The sequence below is a fragment of the Buteo buteo genome, chromosome 16, assembly GCF_964188355.1.
Source record: "Buteo buteo chromosome 16, bButBut1.hap1.1, whole genome shotgun sequence".
Lineage (NCBI taxonomy): Eukaryota > Metazoa > Chordata > Aves > Accipitriformes > Accipitridae > Buteo > Buteo buteo.
The window spans coordinates 4,303,727-4,322,597 of NC_134186.1; the positions used below are offsets into that span (position 1 = coordinate 4,303,727).

The following is an 18,871-nucleotide window of genomic DNA, read 5'->3' on the forward strand; positions in this document are numbered from 1 at the left end:
CCATGGGCAGCACCCTGACCCCAGGGCTGCCCTGTCCCTCTCTGCACCCCACCCGGGGTTCCTGCCCCCCAAGGGCTGGGGACTGTCCCCATATGTCCCCCCCAGAAGAGCCCCGGGGCTCCCGCTGCCCATCCCCACATTCCCTGTCCTTCCGTTAATCCGCTTTCTGCAGCTAAGGCAGCCCCGGGCCCCGGTAATCCCCTCGGTGGCCGGGGATTAAATCCCCACGGGGCTGAGCTGGCCAGGCCTGGCAAATAAATATCCAAAGATTTGGTAAAAACCGTCCCTGCCGAGCTGCCACGCACGCAGCCTCACGCCGGGCTCCCACGGGCGCACAGGGAAACTGAGGCACGGGCTGAGCACCGAACGGCTGTCACTCTGTGTGTCCCCTGGCTCCCACCTGGCCACTGGGGCAAGGAGAGGGGACCCCAGCCCGTACCCACCACCACTGCCACCCCGAGGCGCCCAGCTGGGACTTGCGGCACCCTGCCCCGTGCTGAGCACCCATCCTGCCCCCAGAGGCTGGTTCACCTGCAGGCTGAGGCCGGCCAGGTTGTTACACCCATGGATGAGATCCAGCACCCCGTCGCGTCCCGGCTTGCCCGGCCGGCGGGGCGAGGGCGGAGGGTGGCTGGGGATGCCGGGACGGGGTGGGAGACGCGAGCCCCAACCTGCCCTGCTGCCCGCTCCAGCCCACGCCTGGCTCTCTGCCGTGGGGCTCGGCACCCCCACGTCACCCTGGCAAAGCCACCCGTGGGAGAGGGTCCTCGCCGGAGAGGGTGGGGGGCTGCTCAAGGTGGCGATTCCGGCTGCAGGACAGGGGTGGGGGGGGTCCCACAGGTGAACCCCTGGGGTCTGGGTTATGTGGGTGCTGCTGGGGGGGAGCACTGGGGACCAGTTGGCTTTGCTGCCCACCGTGTTGTCCCCCACGCTGGGCTCGCGTGGCGTTTACAGGGGTTTGCTTTAAAGGAATTAACTCGGCCCACGCTCCCGCTTGGTTCCAGCTACCCCCTCAAGATTTCTCACAGCCACGCGCTGTGGATGGCTGATTTGGGGGGGGCCAGACCACCCTGGGACCCTCATCTCTGCCCCGTGGGAGGGTGAACCCCGCAATCCACCACCAGCTTTGCACCGTGACCCCGGCTCCCGTGTGGGGATGGGTTTGGAGCTGGGTTTGACTTAGGCAAAAGCTGTCAGGCTGCAAAAGGGCTTGACCTTCCTGCTCCGTGGTGGGACCCCGGGGGTCGCACTGGACCCCGGGGGGGGTCACTGGAGCCCAGGGGGGGTCACTGGTGCCCAGAATGTCACTGGTGCCCGGGGGGGGTCACTGGTGGAGATGGCCCCAGCTATGTTTCTGGCCTCTGCCTGCTCCTCCATCGCTGCCCCATGGTGACCCCATCGCTGCCCTATAACTGCCCCTTCCCTTTTGGGGAGTTCCACGGGGGGCTCCGGGGCACGGAGGGGCTGGGGGGGGGGGTGGGCTGAAGGCAGCAGCACCCGAGGGCTGAGACCAGCGGGACGGGCCGCTCCCCTCGGGGCTCCCCGCCACCGAACGCCCCCGCCAGCAGGGACGCGAAGTGGGGGGGGGGACACGGGACGTGGGACGACCCTCGCGTGGGGTCCCGCAACGAGCGGGCGGCGCAGGGACCCTGCGGAGCCCCGGGACCCCCCCTCAGGGCACCACCCCTTCTCCCCCGCCCCTCCCCGGGCGCGCGGGGAACCCCCCCCCGTCCCACGTGGGCGCTCTGCGGGCGGCGAAGCGCTGCCAATGGGAAGGCGCCGCAGGGGGGGGGGGGGGGGCCGCTCCGCTGGGCTGGCCCTTTGGTGGGTGCGGGCCACGCCCACGGGGGCGAGAGAGACCAATGGGAGGCGAGCGGGGCGGGGCCAAGGGCGAATGTTGTGACGGTGGGACGAGGACGCGGTGTAACAGATGCGGACGGGGCGCGGGGAGGGGGGGGGCACGGAACCGGGGGGGGGGGATGGACCACGGCGGGTGATGGACCGCGGGGACCGGCTGGGCACCGGGACCGGGCACTGACCGGGGAAGAGACGGGCCAGGGGACAGTCAGCTCGGGGGGGGCAGACGGATAAGGGACAGCCAGCCCCGGGGGGGGGACACACGACACGGACGGACAGACGGACGGGTGACAGCCAGCGCCGGGGGGGACACACACACGCAGGCAGCCACGGGGAGCGCAGGCAGCTGAGGGCTTGCACAGGCAGCCGGGGGGGGACACGGGGACAGACAGCCCAACGCAGGGACAGACGGACAAGGTGACAAGGGGGGGGGGGGGAACACCCCCCCTCCCCAGCCAAGCGCACTTCACCGGGGACACCCCCGGGACAGGCGAGCGGAGGGGGGAGACCCCCCCCACACACACCCCCACACACCCACTCGGGACCGGGGCTGCGCGGATCCTCCCGCAGCGGCTCCTCCGCGGGTGGGAAGAACCCGGCGCGGGGCGGGGGGGACGGACACGGCGGCTGCTCCGCCGCCTTCCCCGGCCGGGGATGCAACCCGAAGCAGCGGGGAACCGTATATCGAGACTTCAGGGCACGGTGGCCTGAAATCCACCCGGGATTGTGTGTCCCCAAAGGTAACGGGGGGGGGACACACGGGACGGGGGGACACCGGGCTTGGAGGTGGGGAAGGAGCAGGGTGGCGAGAAATGGGGGCTCTGGAGGGAGCGGGAGGATTTATTTTATTTCATTTTTATTCATTTTAATTCATTTTTATTCATTTTAATTAATTTTTATTCGTTTTTATTAATTTTCATTCATTTTATTTATTGTTAATTAATTTTTATTAATTTTTATTCCCTGGGGAGGGGGGGGTCACCGCCGCGGGGACGTGGGGAGCTGCTTGCGGTGACACGGTTAGTGGCGGCAGGACGGTGACGATGTGACCTCTCCCCTTCTCCAGGGATTTGAAGCTGGGCCAAGCGGCGATGGAAATGTCATTGTCGTGGCACGGGGGCCCAGCGAAGTAAACGCTACGCCACAGGGAAGGGAGCGGGACGCCGCTGCACCCAGCTCCGCTCCACAGCCGGAGAGAGGGACGGCCCCGAAAAGCCAGCGCAGACCTGGTCGGAGGGGACAGCAAGAGGACCGTGGGGTTTATTCACGCTCCCACGGGCTGCAAGGACTGTGGGACAATATCTGGGGGCTGGGAGCCATCCCACCGCCCGCTTGGAGTTTGGGACATCGGCCTTTTGACCGGACTCTGGTGCCCGTCCGAGCCCGATGAGGAGCCGAGGCCACGCGTGAACCTATGCAGACCAGGAAGAAATACATTTTCCTGACTTTCCTTGCCTCTTGGCTTCTGCTTTTCTTCTTTGGAGGAGACCAGCTGCGCCATTTCGCTTTCTTTTCTGGGAGGAAAACTGAAGCCCGGAGGAACTGGCCCCGCTGGACGGATCGGTCCCTTCTCAAAAGCTTTGCAGACTCCAAGGAGCTCCAGAGCGATGGGGACCCCTCACTGCCATCGCCCCGGGAGCGGCGGGCGGCACGGCTGAGTGTCTACAAGAACAGCAGATGCCGGATGGAAACCTGCTTCGACTTCTCCAGGTGCGAGAAGCACGGCTTCAAAGTCTTCACCTACCCTCGGGACAGGGACCAGCCCCTCTCGGAGAGTTATGGCAAAATCCTCGCTTCCATCGAGCGTTCTCGGTACTACACCCCGAACCCCGAGGAAGCTTGCCTCTTCATCCTCAGCATCGACACACTGGACCGCGACCATCTCTCGGGTCAATACGTCCGTAACGTCGATGAGAAAATCCGCGCCTTCCCGCTCTGGAACGGCGGCCGTAACCACCTCATCTTCAACCTCTACTCGGGCACCTGGCCCAATTACACCGAGGACCTGGGTTTCGATATCGGCCAGGCCATCTTGGCCAAAGCCAGCTTCTACACCGAGAGCTTCAGGCCCGGCTTCGACATCTCCATCCCTCTCTTCCCCAAGGACCACCCGCAGCGCGGCGGGGAGAAGGGGTGGTTGTATCAGGACTCGGTCCCCCCAAAAAAGAAATATTTGTTGGTTTTCAAGGGGAAGCGGTACCTGACCGGCATCGGCTCCAGCACCAGGAACGCGCTGCACCACATCCATAACGGGAAGGACATCATCTCGCTCACCACCTGCAAGCACGGCAAGGACTGGGAGAAGCACAAGGACACGCGCTGCGACAAGGATAACGTCGACTACGAAAAGTGAGTTGGGGATGGGGTGGGAAAGGGGGTCTGGTTGGGGGGGACACCCCAAAAATGTTCCTGCCCCTCTGCGGGATGCAGCCGTGCCCGTCTGCGGTGGCTGGATCTCCGGACGTGGGAAGAGAGGAAAGTTTTGGGCTCTCCCAAAATAGAGGAAGGTTTCATTTCCATAGTGGGGAGTGAGGCGCTGATTGTTCAGGGCTCTCCTGTTCTGTATTAAAGTTTGAGTAATCTGGTGAGAGCGGCTCTTATCTGCAATCACCGCGGCCGCCTCTAATACGATTTCCCTTTTTCCTAACGCTGATGAATGATGCTTTTCTTCTCCCCCCTCCTGCCTTCCACTAACACAAACATTTCTCTTGGAGATGAGCCCGAAACATCCCCCCATCACTGGCTCCGCTAAAAATCCCACAAAACTGGTGGGTCCTTGGGCATCTCCCAGCGTGGGCAGCCCTGAGCTCACCCAGACGTGGTGGGGTGGGGAGGTCCTCCTGCGTCCCCCCTCGCAAATGGGGACGGCGGCAGCAGTGTGTGATGGACCTGGGACAAATTTCTGTGAGTTTGGGGGGCTCCATGCTGCGGGGACGCACGCCGGCTCCTCACCTCCCCGTCCGGCTGCTTGGGACCCGTCACCAGCTGCCCAGTCCAGGGCTGGTAAGCACAGACCCTGTCCCACTGGTGATGGGCAGGTTCCCGTCCCACTGCCTGGGGACATCCCGCAGCCACCCAGCTGGAGGAGAGCAGATGGGGAGAGGCCACGTTTGGCATCATCCTCAAAGCGTCTTAGGAGGTGCTGGGAGGTAAAAGTGGAGCCAGGGTGCTGCGGGCATCGGGATTAGCCGGAGCTTCGGGATGGCTCGGGCACCACGTGGCCCTGTCCGGCGGGTGCCACCAGCCCAGCAGGGTCAGCCCCTGCAGCGGAGCCTTTTTGGGGACGGGACATCGCAGGATGGTGGGAGATGCCACGGGCTGGCGAGACGGTGGGCTCACGGTCAGCCCCGTGCCATGCCGAGGGGCGGTGGGATGGGAAATTCCCCTCCCGCCCGGCCCAGGTAATCCCTTAAAGCTGTTTGCAAGTACAGGGAGATTTACACCTCGCCCGGGACGGCTTTAGGCAGCAGATAGACAGGGAACACGTGGCACAGGGCAGCGTGCTCGTGCGTGACCCCGAGCCTCTGCCATCCCAGCTCATCCCCACGGGACACCGGGCAAAAAGCCATCGGCGTCTCCATTGCGCTGGGCCAGCTCTGCCCGACCTCGCGCGGGGGATTTATCCCCTCCTGCCCCGGCAGAAGACGTCCCCAGACCCGGAGCTGGGACAGTGACAGAGTGACGATGGGGACAGGCCAGCGGGGAGGGGACACACCACGGTTGGCAAAGTGAGACCCCAGCTGCCCCCTTCGCCCGGTGCATTGGGGACGTCGCCGTTCGTTCGGGGCGGTGGGTGCCGGCGCGGCGGAGAGCCACGGGGAGCAGAGGAAGGCCTCGCTGGGGGCTCCATCACCCTCCTCGCGCTCACGGGGGCTGCCTAAAACAAACCGGTTCTGTGCCCGGATAAAGGGCGGCTTGTAGCAGTGCCGCAGCCTGGCCCCACTGCGGGCTGCCCCGGGTTTAAAGCAATCAAAGCGGCTTGGAAAAGGCTCTCTGGAGCCGACAGCTCCTCCGGCGGCATCGTGCCTGGCCGGAGCCATGGAGGAGCCAGGCGGAGGGAGCGTGGTGGACGCCCGTCCCAGCTCCTAACAAAACAAGGAAGCCCTGACGGCGTGATTACCCGGAAACCGCAACGCGTCAGGAGCAAAGTATTTCCATCGAGAGGTTTTGGCCCCGCAGCCTGGCCGGCGCCAGCCTCCCCGCAACGGCCGCCCGCGAGGGGAGGCTGCCCGCGGCCGCTCTGCCCCTCGGGACGCATCCTGCTGCCCACCCAACCCTGGCGGCGGGCACGGCCCCGCGGAGGTGCTGGGGGTCACGGCCGGGTTTGGGGTCCCCGAAGGAGCGGGTGACAGCAGGGCTGCTCTGAGGGTGAGCGCTGGAAGCGACCGGCTCCCCGGGATGTGGCTGTCACTGCTGTGGTTTCGTGGAGGGGGGGGGGTCTTGGCCTTGTTTGAGCTGCCCTCGCCCCTCCGGCAGGTCGCTCGGCCAGGAACCGGAGTGTTAACGAGGCACGGAGCACTAATGGGGTTTTTGGCATGCGTTGGAGACGTTGGGGTAGTTCATCCGGGGGTGGGTTTTGTTTGTAAAACTTCGTGCCTTGGTATTGGGGCCAATTGCCCACGTGCCGGGGTGCCAGGGTGCTCTAGCACTCGCGGAGGGGACACGTCTCAACCCCCAGGCTGGCACCAGCCCCACATCCCCACCGTGGGGAGACCCTTCCCCCTGGGGACCAGCACATTTCAAGCAGCCCCTTTAGCCTCACAGCCCCCCCAGCTAGACCACGCTCATCCCCCCCAGCCCACCCAGGACCCGGCTGCCCTGTCCCTCCCTCCCCGCGGGCAGGAACAGACCGGGTCTGTCCCAACCTAAAGTCAATATTGGATTTTCCGGCGCGGTCGCGGCAGCGGACGAGCCTCTCCCCATCGGCCGCACAGAAGGGGCTTTCATAACCCCACGGTGTGAGCCCAGCCTTGCGGGGGGAGCGCGTTGCCTGCACCCCTGCAGGCAGCCAGCCCTCTGCCCCTGCCAAAACGCTGCCAGGGCAGGCAGGGTTGGTCCTGCCCGGCAAGTCTGGGCACAGCAAAGGAGTCGTCGCAGTTTCGGGCTCGGGGGTTCGGGCGCTGGCTTTGCATGGGGTTTCATTACAGGCGCGTGGAGGGAACTGGGTAACACCACGGAAAGCCAAGCGCTGCCTGGGTACCGGGATCCTATCCTGACCCCCCCACTTGGAGCCGAATTTGGTTCCTGGCTCTGCCACAGGTTCCCTTTCTGACCGTGGACACAACCCTCCATCACTCAGGGCATCTCTGCCTTACCAGCCCCGCACAGCCGGGGCTTCTCAGAGCCAAAAATCAGCCCTGATTAATCCTAACGCTGCCCTGGGCTGGCCCCGTGCACCCCCAGGAGGGATGCTCAGCCTTGCTGGGTGCCAGTGAGACCCCCCGGGATGCTCACAAGGAGGTGGGGGGTCTGTGCCTGACCCCCCCCCCCCCATCTCCCATCCCAGGTTCAACTACCAGGAGCTGCTGCACAATTCCACCTTCTGCATCGTGCCCCGGGGCAGGCGCTTGGGCTCGTTCCGCTTTCTGGAGGCGCTGCAGGTATGGGGTGGGCAGGGGGGACGGGGGATCCCCCTCTCCGGGATCCGGGGGCTCTGTCCCAGCCTGTGTGGGGTCCCGCCGCAGGCCGCCTGCATCCCCGTGCTGCTGAGCGATGGCTGGGAGCTGCCCTTCGCCGAGGCCATCGACTGGGGCAAAGCTGCCGTCGTGGGCAATGAGAGGCTGCTCCTGCAGGTACCGTGGCCGGATCCTGCCCCACGCCGGACACAAGGGACCCCCCCCCCCCCCCCAGTAATGACCCCAGTGGTGGTGGAGCCCCCAGTTAAGCTTGGGGGTGAAACCTCCACAGCTGAGCCCAGCAGCCCTCCCGCAGGTGGATGCAAGGGGGGTCTCATCCAGCCCAGAGGGGGGGTCCTGTCCCAGCTACAGCCCCGGGGCATCGTTCATCTCGGGGGGGTGGGTGTTGAGCACCTCCACAAACCCAAAGCCCTTGGAGGGTCCTGGGCCAGATTCTGCTCCAGGGAGAGGAGGTGGCAGAGCCACAGCGGGGCGGTGGCACAGCATCCTTGGCCATGGGGTGTCCCTTGGGATGGCACGGAGACAAGGCAGCCCTGCCGGGGGGCTGGGGAGGGGGGGGCCGAGGTGAGAAACCAGCTCCCCCCTCATCGGCACAGATCCCCTCCGCCGTCCGCTGCATCCACCCGGAGCGCGTGCTGGCTTTCCAGCAGCAGACCCAGTTCCTCTGGGACGCCTACTTCTCCTCCGTCGACAAGATCGTACACACCACGCTGGAGGTGAGCCCCCCACCCCGAACTGTCTCCCCCCCTGCCAGCCCCCGGGGTCACAACCAGGGTGCTGAGTCCATCTCTCCGGCCTCTGGCAGATCATCAAGGACCGGCTGCTCCCACACCGTTCCCGCTCCCGTTTTCTCTGGAACACGCTGCCCGGGGGGCTCCTGGCTCTGCCCGAATTCTCCACCCACCTCGGGGACTTTCCCTTTTACTACCTGCAGCACGGTAGGATCCTGCCTGCCCCAGCTGAGCACGGCAAACTCAGCGCATGCCACAACACCTATCCTCTCGCCGCCTTTTTTTCAGGCTCCAGCCCCTCCGAGAAGTTTACGGCTTTCATCCGGGCCGTCTCGCCGGCCGGTTCCCTCTCCCAGCCCATCCTCAGGCTCATCCAAGCCGTCTCCGGATCCCAGTACTGCGCCCAGGTAGGGGGAGCTGAGCCCCGCAGCACTCGGTGCAGCTCCCAGGGATGCAGCGGGAGGGATGGAGCAGGGTCCCGTGGGCTGGGAAGGGCACGGGTGAGTTTAGGGGTAGGAGGGGTTGGCTGATGGTGTCACCCTTGGGTGGGCAGAGCTGTCTCCCCAGCCCACCGGGCTGGAGGTGGGACCGCCCGTGGGTTTATTCTGGTCCAAACTGCCATGAGATGGTTTTGGGGTGAGCTGGGCTGGAGCAGGTCCTGCTGCGGGGCCGGGGAGGGCTCAGCCGTGGCCGCCCTGCAAACACCGATGCACCAATGGACCCCAATGGGTCAGCCTGGCCAAAAACCCCCAGACACGCTGGTCCTCCCCCCTGCAGATCCTGGTGCTTTGGAGCTGCGAGAAGCCACCACCGCCAAGCGGGAAATGGCCCCAGACCACGGTGCCTCTGACCATCATCCAGGGCAGGGGGAAGGTGAGAGGAGCCGGGAATGCGGCCAGGGAGCTGGGCCATCCACCCCATGGCACATCTCAACCTGATTTTTCCCCCCCTGTAGCTCAGCGACCGATTCTTCCCCTATGCGGCCATCCAGACGGACGCCGTCCTGAGCCTGGATGAACACACCAGCCTCTCGACCAGCGAGGTGAGGCCGTGGGCACCGCGGTCCCCGGCCCCATGGAGCTGGGGCAAACCCCGAGCCGAGCCGGGAAGGATGCTGGGTGGTCACCCCGTATCCCCCACGCCCAGGGGCGATGGTGACCCCCCTCCCGCAGGTCCCCACAGCCGGGTGACACCATCCTCCATCCCGTACCAGGTGGACTTTGCCTTCACGGTGTGGCGCAGCTTCCCCGAGCGCATCGTGGGCTTCCCCACGCAGACCCACTTCTGGGACGCCGAGCAGAAGCGCTGGGGCTACACCTCCAAGTGGACCAACGAGCTCTCCATCGTCCTCACCGCCGCCGCCTTCTACCACAGGTACCCGGCCGGGGAGAAACCGGCAGGGTGGGGGGCTCGGCCGCATCCTGCCCCCCCACCTCGCTCCCTCCCCTCAGGTATTATCACACCCTTTTCACGGAATACCTGCCGGCGGGGCTGCGGGAGCTGGTGGACGGCCTGGCCGCCTGCGAGGACATCTTGATGAACGTCCTCGTGGCCGCCGTCACCAAGCTGCCGCCCATCAAGGTCACCCAGCGGAAGCAGCACAAGGAAAGCGTGTCCCAGCAGGTAGGGTGCAGGGATGGGGATGCGGGACCCCCGCCCCGGCCAGGGAGCGGAGCCCCTCACCCCCACGCTCCCCTCTTGCCAAGGTGAAGGGCACGACAGGGGCGGCCGGCGGCCGGCGTTTCTCCCAGCATCAGGACTGCCTCAACCAGTTGGCGGACTGGTTCGGCTACATGCCCCTCGTGTCCTCCCAGCTGCGCCTCGACCCCGTCCTCTTCAAGGACCAGGTCTCCGTCCTGCGCAAGAAATACCCACGCTTGGAAAAACCCTGAGGGCTGCCGGGGATCGGGGTCGGAGCCGGCCCCGGGTGCCCCGTTCCTGGTGCACGGAGCTCTCCCGGAACAGGCAGTTGCTGCTGACGGGGTTTTACTCGTTATTGGGTTTTACCAGTACAATAAAGGTGGGTAGAGAGGCAGAGTCCGGCCGGTGGCTGTAGGATGCTGGGGAGCGGGCTGTGCCTGGCGGGGAGCACCGGGAGCACCGGCGGTTTGGTGCACCGGTGCTTCCACCATCGGTGACCGCCTGGGCACACTGGGAATAACCCGTGTGGCACCCGGCCGTGCACGCAGCCCCCCCGGCCACCAGCCCTGCGGGGACGGCCGGTCCTTTGGCTTCCCGAGGGCAAACAGAGGAGCGATAAGAGGTGAGAGCAGGGCGAGTGTGTCCTCCCTCCCCCCAGCTGGGATGGGTCCCTCCGTAGCCCCTGGGCACCCCAGCACCCCATTGCCTCGCAGCGCTCCCCGAAGAAGGGAAAAGGGCCATTTCAGCTGTATTTCCCACCAGCCGAATAGAAATAGGGAAAATTAAGGCTGCTGGCCTTCAACGGCTGCTCTCCTCCGGCTGCCGCAGCCGTGGGTCTGTCCTTGCTGCCTTCATTCCTAGCAGACACCCAAGATAACGCCCCGGTGCCGCCAGAACCAACATCCCCGCCCTGCACGCACGCAGCCCTTTGCTCCCCTTTATTTTCCACGCATGAAAAGTCCCCCTCGGGACACGAAGGGGCTGCCGAAGGGGGCTCAGTCGCGGGGCGGCTGGCACTCCTGGCAGTCCCGCATCTCCTCGGAGTAACTCTCCACCTGGATGGTGGTGGTGTGGAAGCGGAAGGCGCCCTGCAGCCGGGAGCTGGCCTCCTCCAGCACCTCCTGCGCACTGGCACCCGCGTCTGCAAGGAGCAAAGGAGGGGATGTCGGGGTGTGGGTAGACCCCAAATCCATCCCCCCCCCCCCCCTCCATCTTTTCCCCGGGGAGCGACACTCACTGATGGCGATGTGCACCGAGAGCAGCGGCTGTGCCGCCGTCAGCGCCCAGATGTGGAGGCTGTGCACGGCTGCCACCCCCTCCACCGCCAGCAGCGTCTCCTGCACGGCGTTGAAGTCCATCCCTTTGGGGGTGCCTGGGGAGGGAGAGCCGCAGGCCCTGGAGGGACGGGGGCCGCCGCACCCACGGGTGACCCCACGGCCCGCACCCCCCCCGGCGGGTCCCTACCCTCCATGAGGACGAGGAGGACGTCGCGGAGGATGGTCAGCGTCGTCCCCAGCACCAGCGCGGAGAAGAGGAAGGTGCAGATGGGATCCACGTACTTGTACTCGGGCTGGAGGGGGTGGGAGAGGGTGAGGTCCCTCCGGCGCCGTCACCCCCACCCCAAATCCCCATCGGTACCCGTGGGGAGAGGACGCGGTCCCCTCCGTCTCACCCTCGTGCCTGGCCAGGGCTGGCCGAAGCCGCTGTCCCCGTATCCCCGTCCCCAGCATCCCCTTTGCCCCCGTGACCACCCAGACCTTAAAGAAGATGATGTAGGAGGCGATGAGGACGCCGACACTCTGCAGCAGGTCCCCCACGACGTGGACGAAGGCAGCGCGGACGCTGGCGTTGGGCTGCTCGCCTGTCGCCCCGTGGCTGTGCCCGTGCCCGGTCTGGTGCAGAGCAACCCCCATCCTGCGGGCAGGGCAGCGGTGACATCCCCGGGGACACCGGGCAGGGGTGGGGGACACCGGGAGAGGGTGAGAGCCAGCCCTACGTACACGATGTTGACGGCCACGGCGCAGGCGGAGGTGATGAGCATGACGCTACCCTCGATGTCGTAGTCGGCCGAGAGCAGACGCTGGGCCGCCAGGTAGACCAGGACACCCGTCACCACCCAGATGGAGAGCACGGAGAGCAGGGCGCCCAGAATTTCTGCGGAGAGCCCCCCCCACCAGCCCCACGTTGCCACTTGACTGCCGTGCCAAGCCTGAGCACCCTCCTGGCCCCCCCCCCCCGGCTGCATCGGGGCTCAGGGTGGGCACCCAGCACCCATCCCTGGGGTTGCTCCCTGCACGGGGACAGCGGTGCCTCTGCTCTGCCTTGCCCATGCACATGGTGCCGGGGCTTTGTTGGGGCTCCCCGTGCCCCCCAGGGCTCCCCAAGGCACCCAGTCCCCATGGAGAGGGCACCCTGGGATGCTCCGAGCGTTCCCTGGGGTCCCCGAGAGCCGGAGGGCAGTCCCCGGGGGTGATGCCAGCCCGTTACCTGCCCGGTGCCAGCCGAAGTTCATGGTTTTGGTTGGGGGGCGCGAGGACACCCAGAGCGCGGAGAGGCTGATCATGATGCTGGCGAAGTCCGTCAGGAGGTGGGCTGCGTCCGTCAGGATGGCCAGGCTGTGCGCCAGGTACCCGCCTGCGAAGGGTGGGGGGGCCTTGGGGACATCGGGGTGGCATCGAGAAGGGTTCCCACCCCAAGCCAGGCATGAACCAGGTCACCCAGTGCCAGAGTTGGGGGGGCCCCGAAAAAGCAATGGGGAGCCCTGCCCGCACCCCGCCTGCGCCCACGGCGGGGAATCGGGACAAGAGGGGCTGCGGGCAGCCACTCGGGGTACCCCCACGGGGACCACCCCGGCCGGACCCTGCACCCACCACTCACCCACGGCTTCTCCCACCATGAAGACGAGGCAGATGCCGGCGGCCAGGTAGAGCTTTCTGCGCGCCCGCTGCTGCTGGCCGGGGTGACCGGTGGCTCCCCGCGTGTGGCAATGCCGGCTGCGCCGTGTCCCCAACTCCAGGACGGGTGCCTGTCCCTGCACCGAGTTGTGTCCGTTCTTTTGCGCGGCCCCCAGGTAGGACCTGCCGGGGAGAGGGGTGGTCGGGAGCCGGAGCTGGGGGCCTGGGAGAATTTGGGGGAGCGAGTTGGACCCTGAATCCTCCCCCCCCACCCCCCCCCCCCCAGCCCCTACACCTCCAGGGGACCCCACGTGGGAGTCCCACGGGGAAGAAGGGACACCGTGTCCCCAGCCACCCCCCCCCCTCGCCCCATTCCCGGGGCACCCCCCCTTACCCTCCTACACCCTCGCTCAGCAGATGCCGTTTCTCCTCGCCGGCTGCCATCCTCCTCGGGGTCCGGGGTGGTCGAGGTGGGTGACCCCCGGGTGCGTGGCCGGTCCTTGGTGGCAGCCGGTGGCCTCGGCCCGTGTGAAACGCCGGGGATTCGTGTGCAAAGTCCGGCCGGGGGGGGGGGGGGGGGGGGAAGGGAAGGCCAAGCCGGCTGCAAAGCACCTGCGGCCGCCTGCCCTGGATTGGGCCCGGCACCCGGAGGGGCTGCTGATGGGATTACTCTAGGACCCCTCCATGGGCACCCCGCTAGGAACCCATCAGGGCACGGATGCAGCCCCTGAGGCTGGGGGAGGATGGAGCATCCCCTTGTCCCCCCCCTAAAGGCACCCGGTGACCCCCACTCCCTGCTCTGGGGCCCCCCAATTTAGATCCAGCCGTGAAGCAGCCATGTGACAGATAAGCCTGGGATCAGACACCCCCCCCCCCCCCCACCGCCTCCGCCAGCAGTGACTCCTGCCCACCGCCCTGGAGGAGCAGCGCTAATTGCCCTGGGGCTAATTGCAATTGTGGCACAGCCCGGAGCACCGCTGCGGGCGCTGCCTCAGTTTCCCCTTGGCCAGGCGCTGAGCCGGGCTTATATTTTTGCAGGAGAAAAGCACAAGTGGTATATTTTTGCACTCGTGGTATATTTTTGCAGTTGCGTGAGCTCACCCAGCAGCAAACCAGCAGCTCGATGCCGAGGCCAGCCCTGTTTTGGGGACTGGCACAGCTCAGAGCATCCTCCCTGTCCCCCATATCCCCAAGCCCGGGCGAGCACTGGCCCCGGGCACCCCATCACCAGGAGATAAATCCTGCCGGGTGCCAACCTGTGACATCCCAGGCAGGCGGCCAGGCACGGGGTGCGAGTGCTGCTGGAGGTGCTAATGAGGGTGAAAATTAAGTGTTGGACTGGGAAGCATCCTGCTGCCACACTGGGTGCTGGCAGGGACACCGGTGACGGCACCAGCCCGGCAAACCCACCTGCATCCCCAGTGCCCGTCGCGGGGTTGGCAAGCCGAGAACAAGAGGCGAGGAAAAAAAACCACCCGAACCACCAGTTTTCTTTACAAAATACACAAAAAATTCAAATCCGTGACAATTATATACAAAACAAAAAAGATATAAAACGTGCGGAATTGTCCTCTTTGCACCCGTATAGAAAAGTGTCCCATGCTGGAGCAGGCACCGGCTCGCAAGACCACCGGCCCCCGCAGCATGTCCCCCCCGGTCCCGAGTCCCATCGCCGGACATCCTGCGCCCGCAGCGTTTCTCCTGTGCCGGCAACGTCGCTGCGGCTACTGGGAAGCTGCCAGAGGGAGAGGATGAGGGGGTAGAGGGGGGTCCGAGCCCCTGAAGCTCGTCCATGGGTGCTTGAGGGTCCCAGGGAGGTGGGCTCAGCCATGCCACCCCTTACCCTTTACTGTCCCCTCGGGCGCCACATCTTCCTCCACCTCTTCTTCCTCCCCGTCAAAGTACTCCTCGTCTTCCTCGGCTGCAAACAGGCGGTCAGACGTCACCATGGGGCCACCGGGAAAGGCAACGGGTGCCACCGGGTCGGTGGGAGTTGGTAAAGGGGCACTGGGGGGTCGGGGGCTGAATTACCGGGCTCAAAGTCCAAGGCGCGGACCGCCTCGGTGAGGTGGTCCAGGCTCACCGAGAAGGCGTCCATGCTCTCGTAGCCGTGCTCGATCTTCTCCAGCCTGCCGCCCTTGGAGGCCTCCACGATCCTGGGCAGGGAGAGCACGGCCGTGTCCCCCCCGTGTCCCCTCACCGGGCTGGGGGACCGCGGGGCACCGGGGCGGGGGGTCGGGGAATCCTTCCCGCGCTCGCCTCCTGGGTGCCGCCGGCAAAGCCCCGCGGCCGAATCCTGCCCGGATGCGGGACTGAGGATCCCTGAGTTTTCCCCCAATTTGGGTACTTACGTTTTAATGAGCTGCTTGGCGTTCTGCGGAGAAAGAGAGGAGAGGTGAGTGAAGCCACGCGGCAGCCGCCGGGATGTCCCCAAGCCGGTGGGACACCATGCGGTCACCAGCGGGGAGAGGGGGGGAGGTTTGGGGGTCTCACCATGAGGAAGGCAGCCCCCCCGGTCTCCTCCATGGCTTGGATGGCCGTCTCCACCAGTCGGCTTGATTTCTCCAGCTGCTCTTTGTACTGGCAGATGAGACCCTGGACGAAGCCCGTCTTGTCGCTCTGCTCACGGGTGATGCGCTGCAGCAGCTCCGACTTCTTCTCCTCCAGCACCGCTGCCAAAGCATCGAAGCGAGCGCAGAGCTCCTGCTTGGCTGCCTCGCTGTTCTCCTGCGGGGGACGAGGGGCGAGGGATGCCACGCGTGTGTCCCTCGGCACCAGCAGCATCCCGGGAGCTTCCCTGCTCCGTGGGCTCCGGCTCCCTCCTGGCCGTCCCAAATGGTCCCCGGTTGAGGTTTCACCCCCGGGTTTCGGAGGGCTCCTTTTCGCCCTTTCCTCACCTCGGTGCACCGGCACGAGTCCTCCAGCTGGGAGATGATCGTCTGGATCCGGTCGTTCCCCGCCACCAGCATGGAGATGCAGTTGTTCAGCTCCGTCTGCGCAGGGGCGGATGGACAGAAACAGCTTGAACCAGCGGGGACAGGGACAGGGACATCTCCCATCCCAATGTGGGGATGGGCTGGGCATTGCCCAGCCCCAGCTCTGCTCCCCCCACGTCCCCCCCCAAGCTACAGCCGCTCTAAATATAGGCTGTCTCCTGGGCGAAGTCACCCGAGGGGCTATTAATACCCTGTGAGCAGGTCCCAGTGCTATTTGTGGCGTCCCCAGCTCAGCACATCGCCGCAGGACCAGCCGTGCCCCCCGCGGCCCCCCCCGTCCCCCCGTGTCGTCCCCCCCCCCCCATACGGCACCTTCTGGCCCTGGAAGACAGTTTGCAGCGGGGCGACCTCGCAGTCCTTGTGGGAACCGAAGACTTTGCACATGGAGCAGGTGGGGACCTCGCAGGTGACGCAGTAGATGTTGATCCGCTCGTCCTCGTGCTCCTTGCACATGGGGTGCTCCCCCTTCTTCAGCGGCCTGCTGGAGAAAGCGGCACGGCCGCGGTGACGTCCCCGTCGGGGTGACATCCCCACCGGGGTGACATCCCCACCGGGGTGACGTCCCCGCTGCGGTGACATCCCTGCCGCGATGACGTCCCCCCTGCGGTGACATCCCCACCGATGCTGCACAGTCACCCCAAAATCAGCTCCCCAGCAAAGAGGCCAGATCCTGGCATAACCCCACACTCGCTCCTTCGGGAGCCATGGACCTCTGTGCCTCCGTAAGTCCCAAGCCCAGTAAGCCCCAGTTTAAACCAGTGTGGCACTGGGCACGGCAGCAGTCAGCGCCGGTGGGGGGGGGGGGGCCCCGGGGCTGCGCTCCAGGGACGCTGCACAAGTGCCTAATTTTAGCTTTGGGCTGCCGGGATTTATTGTTGTCACCCAACGCGTGACCAGGGTGGGGGCACCCAGAACCCCCCCGGGGGGTCCCAGCCAGGGGCTGCGGCCAAATCGTCCCCTCTGCAGCAAGGGGGGGGACATGGGGACAAGCCAACCCACTGAAGCAAAGACAAGGCTGGCCCCCCCAAGACCCCCCCAGCAGCCACAGACACCTGCCCCGTGCCATCGTCCCCGTCCCCATGGCTCTCAAACAATATTTACAGCGGTTCAAGGAATTTGGCCACAGCCACCGCTCTGCCTCGGGAACTTGTGACCCCTCTGTCCCCCCCCTCCCCAGCTGCACGCCTTTACTGAGTGGGCCCCCCCCTCAAACTGTCCCTCTGCTCCTTATCAGCCAGCAGCGCCCGCTGTCACGAGCAGAGCCCGGATTTGTCCCCCCACACCTCTTATCTCCCACCGAACCCTCCAGCTGTGGAGCGTGGAAGGGGCAGGACCTGTCCTGCTCCCACCACCCCCCCCCCCCAGGGACCCACCACCCCCCTGAGCCACCCAGAGACCCAAATTGCTCTGGACAGGGAGACAAGATTTGGGTCAGGGGAGGAAGATTTGGATCGGGAACTACTGAGCCAGCAGAAAAGCCCCCCAATTTCTCGCCCAGCTGCAATCTCCTGCGGTCTCAACGACGGTGCTGGGGCTCGGGAGGTGGCCATCCCCACGTCCCCGTGTCCCCGTGTCCCCGTGTCCCCACCGGGACAAGGCACAAGCGATCAGCCACGGTCGCCTGCGCCTACCTGGAGCACTCCTGCTTGTAAATGTCGATGATGTTCTCCACCAGCAGGTTCCTCTGCAGCCCATAGACACCGTGACGGTCCAGCAGAACCTCGTGGCGGCACGACGGGCACCGGAACCGTCCCCCCGAAATCACGCTGCCCCGGCTCTGCCAGTACGGGTTGGCGGCCTGGGAAGGGGAAGATGAATATTTGAGCAACCCCACAGCTCCGTGAGCGTTCCCAGAACACCACGAGCATCCCGGTGACTTCCAGCCCGAGCAGGGTGGGGGGAACGGGTGCGGGGACCCCCCCTCTCACCTGGAAGACGTCGTTGGCACACTTGCGGCAGAGGTTGTGCTGGCAGGGCAGGATCACCACCGGCTTGCTGAACATCTCCAGGCAGATGGGGCAGATGAGCTGCTTCTCCAGGCTCTCCATGGGATTGCCATCCCGCAGGATACCGGCTTGGAAATCCATCGGCACCACGGCACGTTCCTCTCACCCGCTCTCGGCTGCCGGCAGGACCCTCCGTCCCGCTATTTATAAGGCGCTTCCCGTCACGCGGAGCTAAATCCCAAAGCGGGGTCGGGTATCCGGGGAAGCAACAGCACCTGTCACAAGGGACTGAGCCATCAGGATGAGGCCGGCCGCGGTAAACAAGCTGGGGACAGGCTGTCCAGGAGGCCCTGCCCTCCCGTGCTGCGGCTACTGGCATGTCAAAACTGGAACTGGGGGGTAAACAGGGTCAGGCTTTGACCCGGGGCCAAATTGTTGCACACCCTGGGGGTCAGCGTGGCCGGATCCTGGGGCTGGACCCCATAACGGCATCGGGGTGGGGACGAGGGGAGGGCAAAAACCAGCCCCACGGTCGTTCAGATATTGTGACGGTGCCGGGAACGGGGCAGAGCCGGGGCCAGCGGCACCGGGGGGGGGTGGCTTATACAGAGCATTTCCCTTCGCACCCCCAAAACGCGACCATTTCTGGGGTGCAAACACGCGCCTCGCCAGTGGCTGTGCTTGGAGGGGAGAGGCAGCACCAGGGAGATGCAGCCCCCAGGCCTGGCACATGCAGCGGGGTCCCCCCTTTCCCTCCCCAGGCAGGGATTGGGGGGCTCTACTGTACCCCCAGATGCAGACGTGCACGGCCATGACCCAGCCAGCCCCCCCGCTCGTTGCAAAATCTGACCCAGAAATGGCTGACGGGGGGGACGGGACGAGTGAGCACGGCCCCTCGGGACCCGCACTCGCCGAGGAAAACAGCCCCCCATGCACGGGGATAAACAGGGTGGCGTGCCAAATGCCAGCACCCGTCCACAGGGATATCTGTAAATATTGGCAGCCGGACCGGGAGAGAGGGGTAATTATAGCGCTGTCGCCTATGGGTCATGCTGGCAGGGGGACAGGGTGGGTGGGATGGCGGGGGCTGCTGCACCCGCAGCGACTGCGGGCAGGAGGGCACGAGTGCTGGGGTGCAGGGGTGCACGAGTAGGTGGGCGCACAAGTGCA

General features: G+C 65.7%; 3 protein-coding genes across 6 annotated transcripts; 1 reads left to right on the top strand and 2 right to left on the bottom strand.

Moving 5' to 3' along the window:
• Positions 1-1,985: 1,985 nt before the first annotated feature.
• On the top strand, positions 1,986-10,261 carry EXTL1 (exostosin like glycosyltransferase 1). The gene is made up of 12 exons (XM_075047500.1): positions 1,986-2,597; positions 2,924-4,206; positions 7,364-7,457; positions 7,542-7,649; positions 8,090-8,209; positions 8,299-8,431; positions 8,513-8,631; positions 9,002-9,097; positions 9,180-9,266; positions 9,438-9,598; positions 9,676-9,847; positions 9,931-10,261. Exons 2-12 carry the CDS (start codon positions 3,272-3,274, stop codon positions 10,114-10,116), a joined length of 2,211 nt encoding a protein of 736 aa, XP_074903601.1. The 5' UTR covers positions 1,986-2,597; positions 2,924-3,271; the 3' UTR covers positions 10,117-10,261.
• A 135-nt stretch (positions 10,262-10,396) lies between these two features.
• Positions 10,397-14,135, bottom strand: SLC30A2 (solute carrier family 30 member 2). Its single transcript, XM_075047501.1, has 8 exons — positions 13,154-14,135; positions 12,743-12,942; positions 12,353-12,499; positions 11,866-12,019; positions 11,623-11,779; positions 11,330-11,435; positions 11,103-11,237; positions 10,397-11,006 (listed from the first exon to the last, which is right to left on the bottom strand). The coding sequence occupies exons 1-8, from the start codon at positions 13,201-13,203 to the stop codon at positions 10,861-10,863; spliced, it is 1,095 nt and encodes a 364-aa protein (XP_074903602.1). The 5' UTR covers positions 13,204-14,135; the 3' UTR covers positions 10,397-10,860.
• A 111-nt stretch (positions 14,136-14,246) lies between these two features.
• TRIM63 (tripartite motif containing 63) lies at positions 14,247-17,895 on the bottom strand. 4 transcript variants are annotated; one of them, XM_075047505.1, is made up of 9 exons: positions 17,684-17,895; positions 17,387-17,553; positions 16,068-16,236; positions 15,657-15,752; positions 15,253-15,486; positions 15,111-15,133; positions 14,843-14,915; positions 14,603-14,680; positions 14,247-14,494 (listed from the first exon to the last, which is right to left on the bottom strand). In XM_075047505.1, the coding sequence occupies exons 1-8, from the start codon at positions 17,840-17,842 to the stop codon at positions 14,606-14,608; spliced, it is 996 nt and encodes a 331-aa protein (XP_074903606.1). In that variant the 5' UTR covers positions 17,843-17,895; the 3' UTR covers positions 14,247-14,494; positions 14,603-14,605. The 4 variants fall into 4 exon arrangements, with proteins under 4 accessions (XP_074903606.1, XP_074903605.1, XP_074903604.1 ...); XM_075047504.1 differs by having other exon boundaries at positions 14,791-14,915; XM_075047503.1 differs by having other exon boundaries at positions 14,247-14,680; positions 14,791-14,915; positions 16,068-16,233.
• Positions 17,896-18,871: the final 976 nt, after the last annotated feature.